General features: G+C 38.6%; 1 protein-coding gene and 1 pseudogene across 3 annotated transcripts in view; both read right to left on the bottom strand.

The window, feature by feature from the left end:
* The window catches only part of FERMT1 (FERM domain containing kindlin 1), a 59,041-nt gene that overhangs the window by 13,595 nt on the left and 25,845 nt on the right, over positions 1 to 19,601 (bottom strand). For all 3 annotated transcript variants that reach the window (XR_005722345.1, XM_040247896.1, XM_040247897.1), the window contains exons 7-9: positions 12,649 to 12,756; positions 12,131 to 12,262; positions 10,576 to 10,625 (exon numbers count right to left, since the gene is read on the bottom strand). Coding sequence is in view for 2 of the 3 variants with exons in the window: in XM_040247896.1 (XP_040103830.1) it covers positions 10,576 to 10,625; positions 12,131 to 12,262; positions 12,649 to 12,756 (290 nt within the window). In the remaining variant the exon portion in view is untranslated. The remainder of the gene's footprint in view (positions 1 to 10,575; positions 10,626 to 12,130; positions 12,263 to 12,648; positions 12,757 to 19,601) is intronic.
* Positions 3,967 to 8,438, bottom strand: LOC120869406 (annotated as a pseudogene).

The raw sequence follows: 19,601 nt of genomic DNA, 5'->3' as shown, positions 1-19,601 counted from the left end.
TACAAGAAGAATACATAGGCATTACACCTATGTCTGCCAACATTGCTTAGATATTGGTCTTAGCAATATCTTTCTAGCTAAGTCTCCTCAAGCAAGGGAAACAAAAGCAAATTTTAAAAACTGGATTTTAAGAAGATTCTGGATGGCAAAGGAAACCATCAACAAAATGAATAGACAAGCTACAGAGTGGAAGAAGATATTTGCAAATGATATATCCAATAGAGCAAATGTATATATCCAAAATATATAAAGAGCTCATATAATTCAACAATAACAAAAACCAAACAACCCAATTAAAGACTGAGCAGAGGAGATGAATAGACACTTTTCCAAAGATTTACAGGTGACCAATAGGTACATGGAAAGATGTTCAACATCACTAATTATTAGGGAAATGCAAATCAAAGCCACAAGGTTAAAATCACTTTGTGCTTGTTAAACTGGCTATTATAAAAAATACTAGAAATAAAAAGTGTTCGTGAGATTATGGAGAAAAGAGAAGTCTTACACACTGTTGGTGGTAAGTTGATGTAGCCACCATGGAAAACAATATGGAGATTCCTCAAAAAATTAAGAATAGAACTACTGTAAAACTCAGCAATTTCATTTCTCTAAGTATTTATCCAAAGAATATGAAAACACTAATTTGAAAAGATATATGCACCCCTATGTTCAATGTGGCATTATTTGCTATAGCCAAGATATGGAAACAACCAGAGTGTCCATCAATAAATGAATAAAGAAGATATGATATGAACATGTATATGAATATGTATTTTCAATATATATATTCACAATGAAATATTAGCCACAAAATAGAATGAAATCGTCATTTGTCATGGACTTTGAGGGTACTACATTAAGTGCAATAAGTAATACAGAGGAAGACAAATATAGTATGATTTCATTCATGTGTGGAATACAAAAAACTAATTAAAAACAGACAAAATAAATGAACAAACCAAAACAAACACATAGATATAGAAGTGAGAGTAGTAGTTACTAGAAGGGGAGGTTTGGGGAAAGGGGGCACAATGGGTTAAAGGGATAAACTATATGGTGGTGGTGGGTTGTGGTTTACTTGCTTAAATTGTGTCTGACTCTTATGACCCCATAGACTGTGGCCCACCAGGCGCCTCTGTCCATGGGATTCTCCAGGAAGTATCCTGGAGTGAGTTGTCATTTCCTTCTCCAAGGGATCTTCTGGACTCAGGGACTGAACCTGTGTCTCCTGCAATGCAGGCAGATTCTTTACCATTGAGCCACCGGGGAAACCCATGGTGATAGATGGAAACTAAATTTTGGTGGTGAGCACACTGTAGGGTACACAGAAGTAGAAATATAATGATGTATATATGAAAATCACATAGTATTATAAATCAGTGTTACCTCAATAAAAATAAATAAAAAAGTAATCCATAAATTTTACCTGAAGAATGACAAAGAGAAATAAAAGCAAAAAGAATGAGACAGTCTCAAATCCTCATGGAGCTTCCCTTTTAAAGAGGGAAATATGTAAGTAAATAAAAAAAAATGTGGTAAGTCACACAACAAGGATATAGGAGTTGTAACAGATGACACAATGTTTAAACTCAGAATGAAGGATCAATAAGCATTTGATGGGAAGAACAGAAAAGAAATTTCAAAAAGAAAAGTGCAGGCAACTGCGTGTCCAAAATGCAGAGGTGAGTCAGAGTTGGGTACTTCGCTGGTAGAAGCTGGGTCAACACTTCCTGGACATCTCCCTTATGCTGGGTGCTGCTGGGTTGAGCCATGGAAATGGGCAGAGGGGCAGTTTCTGAAACTACATCATTTCCATGTCAGGGGTGACGAAGACAAGAACAGCGAGCAGGCTGGGGCCACTGTGGGCCTCTGGATGTATGGCTAAAGAAGTTGGACTTTATTTTCTAGAAAAATGGTTCTCAAACTCTGGTGTTCATAAGACATGGAAGGGAACTTATTGGAGATATATAAGCCTGGACCCATTCCCAGAGAGTCCTATTCAGCAGGTTCAGTTTAGGGCACAGGTGTCCGCAATTAGGTAAGCTTTCCTAACATGGTTTCCTAGCTTGCCCCATAATCTCCAAAGCAAATCTGGGCACAATCTATCTTTAAAATATTTTGAGTACCTACTTCCTAACATATTTACAGTTATTGAAAATCATATATGAAAAGTTCATTTTGGTTCAAGAAGGGAGGTTATACAAACCCCAGTGGAGAAACCACACTGTTGGCTGTGTTTACTAATTACAATATTCATATTTTAATGCCGTCTATCTGTTTGTGAAGGTTTTTGTTGAAGCCAGGCTACTAATTTTCATATTCCTTGATGTCAATCACTCACTTATGCAAATTAATCAGGATATATTGTAATTTAGTATTTTTAATAAGTGTGTTTCAAATACACTATCACTCAATTTGGATGCTGTTTAGCACAGAAAAATTCTATTTCCAAGTTTTAAAGGTGAGCAGATAATACTGTTTTAATAGGCAGGATCATTACTGGCAACACTGTGGCAATGGAAACATTTCCAAATAATTCTCAAAATGTTCTCTTTATGGCATCAATATCTTTCAAAATCTAGTTCCATACTCACTCATTTTACAATCACCTTTAAAAAATTACAGATTAAGTGTATCTATTATTTTTAAAGTATCAGGAGACTCACTACCAATGGCCACTTATCACCACAGAAAAGTCATAGATTTGGAACAGTTTTTTGTTTTTTTTTAAAGTATAACACTTAGAGGTAATTTTGCATGTGATAACCAGTGAGCCTTAGAGCAGGACCAAAGATTTTCATGGTCACCCTCCATCTCTTTAAAAGTACTGTAAAGAGTCTCATTTATAAATTGAACAGAGCAGCCATAGGGTTGCAAAGAGTCGGACATGACTGAAGTGACTGGGCACGCACTCATGGATGACAGCCTGCCAGACTCCTCTGTCCATGGGATTCCCATGCAAGAATACTGGGATGCGTGACCATGTCCTCCTCCAGGGGATATTCCTGACCCAGGATCAAACCTGCGTCTTTTATGTCTCTTGCATTGGCAGGCTGGTTCTTTACCACGAGTGCCACCTGGAAAGCCCTTATCTTTCCTTAGTCCTTTCAAAATATCTTCCAGCCAACGAGAAACCTGCTGCCCCTATTTTTCTTTTGTAGGAAATCTATCTTTTCTCTCAGACTTTAACAACTTTCTCTTACCAGTGTTGGGCCATATCAAGATGTACATTTATATTGATTTATTTTGTTGGGATTTGAGATTTCTGAATTTAAGGATTTTGTCCTCAACAGTTATGAAAAACTCTCAAACATTCTTTTTTTATATATGATTTTTGCCTTATTTATAGACTTTTGCGTTTGTTTGTTTTTAGCAGCTTTATTCATAGTTGCCAAAACTTGGAAGCAACCAAGGTGGCCTTCAAGATATGAATGGATAAATTATGGTACATCCAGACAATGGAGCATTCAGCGTTAAGCCTAAAACTGCTAAAAAAAAAAATCTATTAACTAAAATGAAACCAAATTACATTCTATCAATACATAGCTAGTAACAGTCACTTTCAGATAAACCTCAAGTACAGAATACAGACGTTCCCATCTGTACTTAAGGCATCAGGCTACAGCGAGGATGGTGAGGACAGAGCATAGCAATCACTGGGATGTGAGTCACTTTAACTGTGGGCTCTCCACCATTTATCCTTTCCCCCCTGATTACTGGTAAGGAGATTGAATCAGTAATCAAAAACTTCTCAACAAGCAAAACTCCAAGACCAGATGGCTCCAGTGGTAAATTCTAACGTTTTAAAAAATTGAGGCAAAACCAGTATATAGCATTTCGTTACAGATGTACAGGGCTTTCCAGATGGCACAGTGGTAAAGAATCCTCCTGCCAATGCAGGAGACGCAGGTTTGATCCCTGGGTCAGGAAGTTTCCCCTGGACAAGGAAATGGCAAGTCCTCCACCAGTATTCTTGCCTGGAAAATTCCATGGACAGCAAAGCTTGTCAGACTGCAGTTCATGGGGTCCCAAAGAAACAAGCTCAACTGAACAATAGCCATTGAGCACACACACACACACACACACATAAACATGCACACATCACTACAGATATACAACACAGTAATTCGATATTTGATACTACAAAAATCTAGTTACCATGATTACATAAAATTACCCCTATCACCCATTTCCCCACTTCACACTCCTTTCCCTCTCGTAATCACTTATTCTGTTTTAAGACATGGCCCATTTAAAAGCAATGATGTTGATGTATCCAAACCAGATTTCTTCCTCCTCCCCATTGTGATTAATCTTTTCATAATCTTCTTATTCCTCCGAACACATTCAGGGCATAACATGTTATCTTCCAGGTCATGAAGAGAGAGGTCATCCTCCTGGGGTGCTGGGAACCCAGGTCTGACCTGCTTGGAACTGCAGGTGAACCCAACATTCTGTGTCTGCCAAGAGTGGTCTGCCGTGGACCACAAAACACTGGATGCTTGAGGCTTGGGGCAGAAAGGACTGAGAGGAAAGAAGGGCACACGAATTCACAGCCTTCAGCTGAACAGCCCTTGCAGCAATTCTGGACCATGCTGCCAGCATGGCTACTGGAGCTGAAGTTACCACATCCAACCATGTTAGTCCTTTCCTCACTCTCACTCATCTTTCTTTTCTGTATACTTCCCCTCTTGGTCATCATGTTGTATTTCCTTGAACATGAGTGCATTTGGGCCTCCCGTGATGATTTACGAACATACTGATCTTTTTCAGGATAAGCATGTTCTTGGAGTCTCCGAGAAACTTCTATTTTCTGGCCATCGGTACTCAACTCAAGTTGTTGGCGCCAGTACCACAGTGCCCCGACTCACGTCGTTAATTGGAGGCCACGTGGTGGGCAAAGGACAAACTGACCTTCTAAAGCTAGAGCTCAGACAAGCTTCCTCAAGCTCATTGGTTTGAGGAGGAGGAACTTGATCATTTGTATTCAGTGCCTCCTCTTTGACTTCTGAAGTTGAGGAAACACCTGGTTCCACTTCATGGTCTTCAACAATTTCCTCATTAACTGGATACAATGTAAGAATCACATTTTCTTCATCTAATGGCCCTTCAAAAAAATTCTTCCTGTAATTTGCGTATGCTATTTCAAGGAATGCTCAGAGAAAGGCAGAGCCACATCTCTGCAGTGTAATCCTCTTAACCCAAGGGTTTCTCATTTGTTGACTTTTTATTTATTTATTTGGCTGTGCACGGGCTTCAGTAGCTGTGGCTGACGGGCTTAGTTGCTCTGCAGCATGTGGAATCTTCCCAGATGAGGGATCGAAACTGTGTCTCCTGCATTGGCAAGCAGACTCTTATCCACTGTACCACCAGGCAAATCCAGGAGTATCCTCTTTTGAATGCTTGCTCCTCCACCCTTTTTTCCTTCTTAAACTCCTAGTTGAACCCTCTTATTCTACCTATATCATATTTTCCACTTTTATCTTTCTAAGTCCTCTCCTTAACTTTTTTTTATTTTTGGCCATGCTGTGTGGCCTGTGAGATCTTATGTTCCCTGACCAGGGAACAAACCTGGGCCCTTGGCAGTGAAATCTGAGTCCTAAACACGGGATTGACAGGGGCTTCCCTTTAGCTGCGTTTTAAACTTGATGTTTAACACATGTATTCAATTTTCAATTTCTGTGACTATGTTTTTCTTTTCTAGAGTTTCTAGTATTACCTTTCATTAAAATGTTTACCTTTCAGTATATTTAATGATTCTTAACATACTCATTTTATGGTTTCTTCAGATTGTTCTACTACCTAATCCTCTTATTTATTGGGCCTACTGACCTTTCTTTATGGTAGTTCATGAAATCACAGGGTTAGCAATTTTTATTGGGAAGGTTTTTATTTGTTTGTTTATTTGAGGGGGTTTACTTTCTCTGTAGCTCTCTAGGTATTTTTGCAATTACATTTGCCAGGGTTTCATAGCTTTTGTGGTTTTGGACCAGTATGTTTTATTTTTCAGAATTCTTTTATCATATAAGACATTTAAATTTAGATCTACATCTGTGTGTGGCACAGACCATGGCTCTTATTTTTCAAAGGACATCGCATTTCCCCACACAGAACTCCATGCAAAGATGAACTTCTTACTCTTCCTTCTACTGCTGCTGCTGCTAAGTGGCTTCAGTTGTGTCCGACTCTGTGCGACCCCATAGACGGTAGCCCACCAGGCTCCCCCGTCCCTGGGATTCTCCAGGCAAGAACACTGGAGTGGGTTGCCATTTCCTTCTCCAATGCATGAAAGTGAAAAGTGAAAGTGAAGTCGCTCAGTCGTGTCCGACTCTTAGCGACCCCACGGACTGCAGCCCACCAGGCTTCTCCGTCCATGGGATTTTCCAGGCAAGAGTACTGCAGTGGGGTGCCATTGCCTTCTCCTTCCTTCCACTGATGGGCAGTTTTTCTATTCCCAGTTAAGCAGAGAAGGCAGCTCTTACAAGTTTCTGCCTTTAGGCAGTGGCTTCAGTTCTGGCTCACTGCCTCACAGGAGGCAACCTCACCTTAAATTTTGTACAGGGATTACAATCCCAGCCCTGAGCCATGAGAATCGATGTCTATAGCCTAATCTCTCTGTGCAACTGAGGCTTCATTTGTATTGTGCGTGTGTGCTATGTCTCTTCAGTTGTGTCTGACTCTTTGTGACTCTATGAACTGTAGCCCACCAGGCTCCTCTGTCCTTGGGATTCTCCAGTCAAGAATACTGGAGTGGGTTGCCATGCCCTCCTCCAGGGATCTTCCTGACCCAGGGATCGAACCGTCTCCTGTGTCTCCTGCACTGGCAGGAGGGTTCTTTACCACTGAGTCACCTGGGAAGCCCTTCATCTGTATTAGGGAAAGGGAGGGAAAACCACAGAACATTCAGGTATGGTGGTGGTTTAGTTGCTAAGCCATGTCTGGCTCTTGCAACCCCATGTACTGTAGCCCATCAGGCTCCTCTGTCCATGGGAGTTTCCAGGCAAGAATACTGGAGTGGATTGCCATCTCCTTCTCCAGCATCTGTATTCAGTTCAGTTCAGTTGCTCAGTCATGTCCGACTCTTTGCGACCCCATGAATCGCAGCACGCCAGGCCTCCCTGTCCATCACCAACTCCTGGAATTCACTCAAACTCATGTCCATCGAGTCAGTGATGCCATCCAGCCATCTCATCCTCTGTTGTCCCCTTCTCCCACCCCCAATCCCTCCCAGCATCAGAGTCTTTTCCAATGAGTCAACTCTTCACATGAGGTGGCCAAAGTACTGGAGTTTCAGCTTTAGCATCATTCCTTCCAAAGAACACCCAGGGCTAATCTCCTTTAGAATGGACTAGTTGGATCTCCTTGCAGTCCAAGGGACTCTCAAGAGTCTTCTCCAACACCACAGTTCAAAAGCATCAATTCTTCAGCATAGGTATTAGGTTGGTGCAAATGTAACTGCTGTTTTGGACTGTGAATTTTAAATCATTTTAACTAGGCTCAAGCACATCTTTATTAATCAAAATAGGAACCATTACAATCAACACATTTTTGCCAACAAGAAATAAGTTTGTTTTTTCCTGTAATGTAAAAAGTCTGTGCTTCGAAATTTGACGAACTCTTGGAAAGCATTTTCTGCCTCCTGCTGGTTGTGGAAGAATTTTCCCTGCACAAAGTTGTTGAGATGCTTGAAGAAGTGGTAGTCCAAGGTTCGCAAGAGGTCAGGTGAATATGACGGATGAGGCAAAACTTCGTACGCAGCCCAGTTCGTTCAACTTTTGGAGCTTTGGTTGTGTGACATGCAATGCGGTTAGGTGGGAAGGACTGGGCCCTTTCTGCTGACCAATGCCAGCTACAGGTGTTGGAGTTTTTGGTGCATCTCATTGATTTGCTGAGCACACTTCTCAGATGTAATGATTTCACTGGGATTCAGAAAGCTGTAGTGGATCAGACTGGCAGCAGATCACCAAAGAGTGATCATGACATTTTTTTGGTGCAAGTTTGGCTTTGGGAAGTTCTTTGGAGCGTCTTCGTGGTCCAACCACTGAGCTGGTTGTTACTGGTCATTATATAAAATCCACTTTTTTCTTGCACATCACAATCTAATCGAGAAATGGTTGGTTGTTGTTGTATAGGATAAGAGAAGACGCTTCAAAATGATGATTTTTTTGATTTTTGGTCAGCTCATGAGGCACCTACCTATCAAGCCTTTTCACCTTTCCAATTTGTTTCAAATGCTAAACGATTATAGAATGGTCGATGCTGAGTTCTTCTGCAAATTCTCATGCAGTTGTAAGAGGATCAGCTTTGATGATTGCTCTCAATTGGTTGTTGTCAACTTTGGATGGCCAGCCACTACGCTCTTTATCTTCAAGTCTCCCATCTCCTTTGCAACACTGCCACTGTACGTTCATTAGCAGTTCCTGGGCCAAATGCATTATTGCAGGTTTTATGCAACATCTCTGCTGCTTTATGACCCCTTCTGAACTCAAATCAGAAAATTGCTTGAATTTGCTTTTTGTCTAATATCATTTCCATAGTTTACATTTCTAAAATGAGTGTAAAATACACAGCAAGTAATGTCATTAGCAAAAAAATAAAGTGAGAAATATGCATTAAAATGATATATAACATAACCACATTTAAGAATATATTCCAATATCAAATGGCAAAGTTCAACAATACAAAACCACATTTACTTTTGCACCAACCTAATAGAACTGGTTCCCCCTTCATTCCCTACAAGCTGAGGAAATCTCACTTGTGACTTCCTAGTCTCACTTCAAGATCAATTTTGTATAGGCAAGCAAGATTGAGATTTGCAACAGATCAGATACTACATTGCTAGGAAGAGAAGTCCATTATTTACACGTGGGTTCAATAGATGTGATTTAGGAAAGAAAAAGGAGCTTCACTGTCAAAGAAGAAAATTTAAAGCTAAAGGGCTAGTTCAATGCTCTTCTGTTGAGAGGAGGCCCAGAGAAAAGAATGGCCTATAAGGGTCACATACTCACCAACAGCAGAGGTATACCCTCCAACCTCCTTCCTCCTTTCCCTTCTCCTTTCCTGTGTCATCAGCTCCACTCTCCCCCCTCCTTTCCTCCTATATTTTTTTCTTCCAGAAACAATATTATATATTATATTCAATGCATTGAGAACTTTGGTAGATAGTGTCCACTGGCCAAATATGAGGACAACTTTGTGAGTTTTAGCATAAAAGTCACTTTAAAGTGATACAGATGTGGGGCTTACTTCCAGAATATCATCTCCTTTTTAGGATTTATCATTTTATAGGAAGAATACTGTCATCATTTGGTCTGTGAAGAGCTCAGTTTGCTCTATACAGAAGCTATGGCAACCAGATTTCTCTCAAGAACAATTAATAATTTATAAAGAGATTTGTGGATTCAAATTGTTATTTTTTTTTTCTGTAATTTTGACTGTAATGATACCTGGTTACAACTATTTATGCCACAGAAGTTAAATGAATGACCCAATTGTTTGGACCATCTGCTAAGATCACATTAAAAAAAAACCCTGCAGAAACCCAGTGACAAATACTGTTACCTTTGGACTCTTATTTCTCATTTATATCTGATTCATTGCTCATTCTTTCCAAGTTTTTCTTTGAATCGTGGTAACAAAAGCAACCGGTGTTTCTTTTCAAGCCAACTAAGTGAAGTGTCAGTTTGTTAGGAAAAGTCAACAAACCATAAAGTAACTGATAGAACTTCAAACGAACCTTACTCCTTTCATCCTAACCCACCTTGGCACCATCACAAATGTATCAGACCTTCATGAAGAAAGTAAAAAACTTCTATTCCTTTTAATAGTTTCAGAGTGATCTGAGGTGACTGGGGGGTTTATCAGAAATAACAGGTGAAGGTAGATAAACTAAGGTGTGTGTATGGGTGTGTTAGTCACTCAGTAGTGTCTGGCTCTGTGACCTCATGGGCTGTAGCCCATCAGACTCCTCTGTCTATGGAATTCTCCAGGCAAGAATACTGGAGTGGGTAGTCACTCCCTTCTCCAGGGGATTTTCCTGACTCAGGGATCGAACCCACATCTCCTGCATTGCAGGCAGATTCTTAACTCTCTGAGCCACCAGGGAAGCCAACTCTCTATCAGTCTGGGATCAAAGCTCTAGAGACAATCATAAAAGGGCCTTCAAATGGTATGAGAGCCCTGAGCAGGTGGACCATAAAAGTCTGGCATACGTGTTCACGATCACCAATACTGACCATATTTATACCAGCATTTCATGAGCCAGGAACCATGTTTAATGCCTCATATGCATCATTTAATTTAATATTCCCAACATGCCCAAGAGGAGGTATATCCCCACTTCATAGATCAGGAAACTGAGGCTCAGAGACATGATGACAATGCCTGAGATCATCCTGCTGTTGTGCACTATGGAGCTAGGACTCCATCCATTATCTGTCTGACGCCAAAGCTTGTGCTCTTACCTTTGAACCATGAACCTGCCTAATGGATGTTCCGTTTAAACTCCTACATTCTTTACCTGCAAGATTTTGCTATGAGTAACTTCTTTCCTCTTCAAGGGTGACTTACCTAAATAATCTGAGATTATCTGCAAGTTTAGGGATATCAGTAATGTCCTCCTGAGGAAAAGCAGATAACATTTGACAAGCAGTAATTAGACAGGGGGTGCTGGTACTCTATCCCACACTGTAGCCACCTGCCATGTGGAACTATTTACATAAGAATTAGTTAAAATTAAATAAAATAAAAAACTCATTTCCTCAGTCATACTAGCTACATTTCCAGTAGTTCCCTCAGGGGTAGGGTGGGAGAGGGCTGGGACTGAGATTAGGCACCTGTGGGGGTCCTGAGGGTGACTGGTGAAGTTCTGTTTCTTGATTTGGGTGGTAACTTGGCTGATAATTTAATACTGATTTGTTAAGCTGTACATTTTTGTATTTTTTCACTTTCTGTGCCATATATTACACAAATGAAAAAAGATTAAAAAAAACTGACCATACACTATCATTCAAGTTAAAAATCTGAGTTAGAAACTACTTTTATGTCCAAACAAAATATTTCATAATTTTTACATCAAAGTGTATAAGAGTAGCTATATCTAGTTTACTGATATATAGAATCCTACTGATTCTCAGAAAGAATCTGGTTCAAAGTTCATAGATTGGTGCCTATTTTCAAACTGAAAAGACTATTGTTTGGCGTTGAGAGGCGTTGAGAGGGAATTTTCCAGTTGTTCTAAGAAGGATGACTTTTCCACTAGGAAGTAAACAAAAGAGAAATCCAGTTTTGTGGGGCCCAGGTCTCATAAATGTGGTTCAGGGCCTGGATCTCTTCAGAATCTGAGAATTTCATTTATATAAGGTAGTTGCTTTTGCATTATACCAATTTCCTATTTTAAGGAATTTAATCATAAGAGAACACACATTAAATACAATACAATGCCTCATTACATCTATTACTATTTATACCAAATTACAATGAATCTACCTCTCTGATTCAATGTGATTAAACTAATGATTGAAGAAGTTAAACAAAAGGGTGGCTCCCAACAAATGAATCAAACAAGGCAGGGCACTGCAATTATAAAGCTGACAGTTCAGCCACATTTGCTGGATAAGAAGCAGGAGCGTTATTACTTTATGTTTTACTGGAGAGTTTTTCTTTATTTCCTAAAGTCAAAAGGGTTCAGGAACTTTTTACAGTGTACAGTCTTGCCCAAAGAAATGCATGACTAGGTCAACAGATCACATGGTTTTGTATCTGTGAAGCATTCTCTCTACTTTCACAGCTACCTCATTCTTCTAGACTTCAGTTAAAGGGCCAATTTCATGTTCCACTCTAGTGAAATGGAGACTGGAGCGGTCTTTCCCTTATACCAAGCTAGCTTATCTTTAAGAAGAAATACAGTACAAAAGAATTGTCATCAGGAGTGATAAAAATACCCTACAGTTACTTACAGAGCGGATCTGAGAAAAGCTAGTCAAGTTTAAGTTTGTCCAAGGAAGAGAGTATTTTCCTTTCTTCAAAATCAGACAAAATATTCCCTTATTTATAATAAAAAAGCACGTTTATATTTGTCAATCAGAGCAAAGCCACAATTCTGAGTTATCAGAAACATTCATACCAAAGTGTTGTCTGCTTTTCCACCTTCCAGGGTCACTTCCAGATTAGAAAGTGCTGCTTCTACTTCGTCAACCTCAGACTCATTTGTAAAATCCTGTATTTCAGTGGACAACGACAGTTTGCTAATGTGATACTGCAACAGAAACAGAGTGTTTAGGATTATTAGATACACAAGTGAAGACAGAAAATACTGAACATCTCCTGGAAGGAGATCTCCCGGGTATGCAGGGAAAACGACATTTTAATGTAAATTATTTTGAGATTTATGGTTAGTCATGTTCCAACTCAGTTCTTCTCCGTCACTGGTTGACCTTATAGTGTGGAAGCAATGAGGATAGCAAGACTGTTGCCTTATAAGATGTATGCATGGGTTGGTTATGAGGCATATTTTAAACTTAAATTTACTATACTAATTTTCAACTCCTTTTCAAAGAAAAAATCAGTAGAAAGAAAATGAAACTTTAAGGAGAACAAATTTTCTTTGTTTCCTTCCAGAGGAAGGTACGAACGTTCCCATACCTGTAGTGCTGCAAAGATCAACATTTCTTCCTCTGTGCAGTCAATTTCTTCTAAGAGAATGGCCCACCTGGCTTGTTCATAGAGTTGGTTTATTCGGACAGCATCATACTAGAGAGAAGAACAGGCATGTGCATATGTGTGTGTGATAGGGCATATTGACATCCCATGATACAAAATTTCTGGAATAACTGAGGTCAATTCTTGTTAATCAGATGCAATACATTTTAGTTCAGGTAACTGAAAGAAACCCCTCTATCTTTCCACTACCCCAGTTCATTTTACTTCTGAATTAAGAGTTTTCTTTCTCAATATATTTCCCAGAGCTTCTTCAAGAGGCCAAACTGACCCATCTTAGTTAGACTCCATTATTTTCCCTTTCTTATCATACTTCTGTTGGTGAGAAACACAGCTAATGGAATGGTTTATGTGTTAAGTAAAATAAGGAGAAGGGGTCCCCAGGCTGATCTGTAGACTCTGTGTAATTCTAAGCAGAATCTTAACCCCCCACCCTCTGTATTTCAGTGGACAAGGACACAGGTTTTTAGTGGAACTTCATGCAAGCTGTTCAAGTTGGGCTGGAAAAGACAATGTTCAAATATCTCCAAGAACATTTTGAAAAACAGCAATGTTGGGAAGGTACTTTTCCTCTCAGTTATTGAAACATATAATAAAGTGGCAGCAACTAAAACTGTGTGTTATTGCTGTGGCAATGGACAAAATGTCAATAAAGCAATATCTAGCAACAGACCTAATGAAGGTATGTAATTTAATATAAAATAAAATGGCATTTTATAAGTGAGAAGCTTTCTTTCAACACTATAATAGTGTTAAAAATGCCTGGCCGTTTGGAAAACAAGATAGAAAATCACAAAGCCTTACACATCCAAAATATACAGATAGATTAAAGAATCCAAGCATGCAAAACCACAATGTGATACCATCTCACATCCACTAGGATCAATCTAACCTAAAAGACAGATAATAACAAATGTTGCTAAGAATATGGAGAAATTGGCACTCTTATGCATTGCTTGTGGGAATGTAAAATGGTGCAGCCTCCATAAGAAACAGTTTGGCAGTTCATCGAAAAGTTGAACATAGAGTAAGATCCAGCGATTCCACTCATAAGTATATACTGAAAAAGAATGAAAACAGGGACTTGAATGGATACTTGTACTGCAGTGTTCACAGTAGCATTATTCACAATAGCCCCAAAGTAGAAACAACCAAAATATCTATCAATTGATGAATGAATAACAAAAAGAAGTATATACATACAAGGAGTATTATTCAGCCTTAAGAAGGACAGGAATTCTGATACAAGCTATAACATATATGCATCTTGAAGACATTACGCTCAGTGAAAACAGACACAGAAAGACAACTATTGTATGACTCCACTTATATAATGAAGTGCTGAGAATAGACAAATTCATACAGATAGAAAGTAGAATAGAGTTTACTAGCTGCTGGAGGAAGGAAAAAATGGGGAGTTTTGTTTAATGTGTATGGAATTTCTGTACAGGATGATGAAACAGTTCTGGAAATAGTGGTGATATTTGCACGACACTGTGACTATACTTCTTGACACGGAACTGTAGACCTAAAAATGATTAAAATGGCAAATGTTATATTTTGTATATTTTAGCACAATTAAAAAAAGTCAAAGGAAAAAACTCCCAGATGTGTACATGAATGGTCACAGCAGCATTAGTCATAATAACCAAAAAATAGAAATAATTCAGATGTCCATGAAAACACATGGCATATACATATAATGGAATATTATTTGGCAATAAAAAGAAATAAAATACTGATACATGCTACAATACAGATGGACCCTGAAAATATGCTAAAGGAAAGAAACTGTCACAAAGTACCATGTATTTTGTATACTGTATAATTATATTTACATGAAATGTCCAGAACAGGCCAATCCACAGAGGTAGAAAGTAGACTGATGGTTGTTAAGGACTGGGAGAATTGAAGGGAAATGGGAAGAGACTCCTAATGGGTGATAAGGTTTTTTGATGGGATGATGAAATGCTCATAGTAGTAATGGTTGCACAACTCTGAATATACTATAAACCACTGACTTGTACATTTTAAATGAGTGAAATGTTGGTACGTGAAATGCATGGTATATGATTTTATATCTAAAGGCATGCGGTATATGATTTTATATCTAAAGGCATATTATATTTTAAAATCTAAAGATAACAATCAAAACTATTCGAAGGAAACACAATAGAAAACTTTGTTATCTTTCAGAGAGGAAGCCCTTTCTAATCAAGACAGGAAGCCTTTAGGTTATGATGCATAAGGCTGACTTTACAATCATTTTAAAATCATTTAAACATTTTTAATGGTGAAAAATACCCTAGAGAAGATTATATGTTAAGACAAGATATAGATTGAAAGAAAATATTTACAATAAATAAGTGCTCCTATAAATCAATATGAAAAATATAAAGAATTCAATAAAAAATGGGGCAAATATATATAAACAAGCAATTCACAGATGAAACCAAAATGGCCACATAAACATTGGAAAATATGCTTGATCTCACTAATAATCAGAGAATTAAAACTAAAACCAGATGACATAATTTCTATTTTCCTATCAGATTTATCTAGGTTGTAAGTACTGATAGTGTGTGGTGTTGGTGAGGATGTAGTGTAAACTGGCACATATACATATGTCAGTAGGAAGCACTCTGGCAGTATCTTTAAATGTCTTTTTGCCCTTTCATGAGCATGTCCATGGTTACTATTCTAAAGAGATAAAAAGCATTCATCAAAGATAAGCAATCCACAGGTCCTGATAAACTATGTGAAGTTGCTCAGTTGTGTTCGACTCTTTGCGACCCCGTGGACTGTAGCCTACCAGGCTTCTCTGTCCATAGGATTCTCCAGGCAAGAATACTGGAGTGGGTTACCATTTCCTTCTCCAGGGGATCTTCCCGACCCAAGGATCGAACCCAGGTCTCCCACGTTGGAGGCAGATGCTTTAACTTCTGAGCCACCAGGGTTTAGCCTTTTCCTTGATTATTTTGTAGTAGTTAAAAAAAGTGAGTCAGACACATAGATACTGACATGAAAATATGGCTGATATAAAGTAAAAAGAAGCAAGCTGCAAAGCAAATACATGTTTATAAATGTATGTGAAAAAATCTGCAAGGATGGTTAATCATTAAGCTGTTATCCATGGCTACCTCTCGGGAGAAAGATCATGGTAAAGGATTACTTTCCATTTTTACTGTAACTACTTCCTTTTTATGTTTGATTTTTAAAAATTCCTTTAAAAAATACATATGAAATTTACCATCTTAACCATTTTTAAATATACACAGTGGCATTAAGTACACTCGCATTGACCACCATCTGACTCCAGAACTTGTTTCATCTTGCAAAACTGGGATTCTGTTCCAATTAAACAGTAACTCCTATGTTTGATTTTCTTTTTTCCCTTCATATTGAGTTTATACTGTATCCTTTAAAAAAGATAAAAATGTTGAAGAAAACATGGTGGAGAAATAGAAAGACATTCCGAGTATGTAAACAGGTTTATCGACGGTTGGTTAGCATGAGTCCACTTTTCCTTTTGCATTAACTTTATGCACGTGGGACTGTGACCTGCCCGCAGGCTTCCTCCTTCTCACTGCTTTTAAAACTGCTTGGAAAGGAGGGCAAATGCAGATCCAAGTGTGTGGTTTTCAGGAGGCTGGAATAATAACAGTCTCAAGGCAGTCTGTCCTTGTTTTCTTAACTTTGCCAGGTGTCATGGAAACCCTCAGGCATTTGCCCCAGAATCCTCCAAAAACAAACTGAAATATGATACACATGAAAACATTCACAGCAGCATTATTCCTAACAGCTCCAAACCAGAAACACTCGAGTGTCCCTCAAATTGAAGATGAATAAACAAAATGCATCCACATGCATCCATCCACATGATGGGACTCCACTCAGGTAAAAACACAGATACACATCAAACCCATCATGCCGAGTGAAAGAATCCAGACACAAGCTACACGCTGTATGATTCCATATGTGAAATTTCTAGAAAAGGCAAAACTCAAGACAGAAAGCAGATCAGGTGCAGGCTGGGGCTCGGGACAGAGACTGACCACAAATGGGTATGATTGGAAACGTTTTTGCTTGATGCAAGTGTTTTAAAACGAGATTGTGGTGATGGCTACACGACTATGTAAATTTACTAAAAATTACAATGTACACTTACAATGGGTGATTTATGGCATGTCAATTATACTACCATCCAAAGACATGAAAACTAAAAACCCACACATACACAGAGTGCACACCAAAAACCAGGCAACCAACTTCCAACCCTCTCCCCACAAAAGGCCCCTGCCCTTAATTCAAGCTGACACACACAATTTAAATAGTATGTGCAGTTGCTAAAACCTGAATTGGGCTCATAAACTGTCATTTGTCATATACATATTTATATATATCTGTATGCATGTATGTATCTATTGGTCTACCTATCACTCCTTCTCTGTCTGCTTAGTGAAAGTAAATTAAATCACCCAATAAGGCTTTCCTCTCAAATGCAGTCAGTACAGATTTAAAAAATTGAATAAGCACTTCCACACCTAAAACTACTTATCTCCTTTCCATTCCCAAATCTGGTAAAACAATTCTTTGAAAGAATTGGTTAACAAGAGTTGCCTACTTTTCCAGATTGAAATCAGGAGAACAGGCTGGGCCAGGCCTGGCTCTTGCTGAGGAACCCCAGATCGTGTGCTGCATCCAGAGAGCTCTGGACTTTCCTCTTTGGACTGTTTGCATTCCCACTGAGCACAGGGTCCTGGGTCTTTTGGAGGTTCATTTGCTAACAGGGGCCCCAAAAGGTTTTCCCTGAGAACTCTTTCAGGGGTTTCAGTGATTCAGAAACACGTTTTTCCCTGGTGGGGACTGCCTACTGCTGCCCTCTCCTTGGCCCTCGATTTCCTTTGTCTCCTAGTTAATTGAAAATAGAAATCACCAAAACATGTGGCTTCTGCCACCTCCACTGCTCAAATACCTGTTTTTCCCCATCTAGTCAGTTCAATAAACCTCTTTCTCCTTCCACCAATCAACAATATGAAAAAATTATAAAGCCTACCTCCCAAAGTTTTCATGCTCTCAGGAGAGGATTACTATTTGATCTAATCATTCAAGATTCTCTGTTAGTTGGGTAGCAACTTTTAGTATCTTTGAAGCCTCTTACTAAAACTGATGTACCTTTTCTAGAGAAGGAAATGGCAACACATTCCAGTATTTTTGCCTGGGAAATCCCATGGATAGAGGAATCTGGTGGGCTACGGTCCATGCGGTTGCAAAAGAGTTGGACATGACTTAGTGACTATAAAACAACAACAAACCCTGTAAGACACCATCCTGCAGGTTGTTGTTTTCTTCTTCTTTTTTTTAATTTTAAATTTATTTATTTATTTATTTATTTATAATTTTTACTTTACAATTCTGTATTGATTTGGCATAGATTGACATGAATCCACCACAGGTGTACATGCAGGCATTTTTGCTGTACAGCAAGCATTCCTTTTTTTGTGTTTGCTAGCTGGATGCTGTATTTAATGAAGTAGGTATGAGCACGTGCTAAAAATATAGCCTTAGTACATAGAGGTTATCATGTAGTTAGTGTAATTTGGCATATGTGCTAATGTACTGAAAAGAAGATTACTTCAGTCAACTATTTTGCTTCCGTATTTTACTTAAAATGAAACTAATTGATGGGGGAATATGTAAGACCCCGCATAAGGATAAAAGCAACATATTTCTAGTTATGTGATGATCAAGATTTATCACGTCTGTGTTGCTATATGGCCTCTGTTCAGTAATCTTAAATCTAATTTTAGGCCTAAAATTCCCATTTTACTCCAGAGTTAAAAAATGATTACATGTAACTCTGTAAACCCTGTTATATTATTTTTGTAAAAAACAAATGTAAATGTGTACATATATATGGGTATATATATGCATCTATCTATCTATATAGGTTTCCCTTGTGGCCTAGACAGTAAAGAATCTACCTGCAATGCAGGAGACCTGGGTTTGATCCCTGGATTGGGAAGATCCCCTGGAGAAGGAAATGGTAACCCACTCCGGTATTCATGCCTGGAGAATTCCATGGACAGAGGAGCCTGGTGGGCTACAGTCCATGGGGTTGCAAAGAGTCGGACATGATTGAGCAACTAATACACACACACACACACACACACACACACACACACACATGTATGAAGTATGGAAGGCCCTAGTTGATTACCTCCTGCCTTGACAGCACTTTTCTCTAAGATGTTAGACTTGTAAACCATATACTGCAGGCCTGAGGACTGAGCGCAGAATGAAGTAGAAAACACATCTTTCAAGGACAGAGTTTGTCTGCTTCCTAACAAGGAATTCAATATCAAAGAAACATTTTTCAAAGAGGTTGGACTTTAAAAAGTCCACATGAGCCTAATAAAAGGCAAAGTGTTGCTTTGAAGTCATAAAAGTTTTTTTTTTTTTTTAATGCACACATTTTAAAATGCCCTTAAATGGGGCAAAAGAGTATATAATGATGAAATTAATTTTGAATGAATTTAAAAGAGACAAAAGGTATACAAGAAAAAGTCAACTTTCTTTCTTCTTTGTTCCGCACAAATGGTGGTTTCTCTACTGACTGTTTTGTATCTTGTTCCTTTTTACTCAATAATATTCCCTGAACATGTTTCCCATCAAAAGGAAGCTGACTCATTCTTCCTAATCACAACACTAGATGAATGGATCATAATGTAACTAACCAGTTCCCTACTGATAGATGTTTAGGTGGTTTCCAGTTTTTTCCTAAAACAATGTAATAATAACTATTCTTGTGTACAGACATATTGACTCACATATTTGAGTATAACTGTGGTAAAAATACCAAAGAGTAGATTTTTCTG

This window comes from Oryx dammah, unplaced genomic scaffold (genome assembly GCF_014754425.2).
Source record: "Oryx dammah isolate SB20612 unplaced genomic scaffold, SCBI_Odam_1.1 HiC_scaffold_10, whole genome shotgun sequence".
Lineage (NCBI taxonomy): Eukaryota > Metazoa > Chordata > Mammalia > Artiodactyla > Bovidae > Oryx > Oryx dammah.
This window is presented reverse-complemented; position numbering and strand designations above follow the sequence as displayed.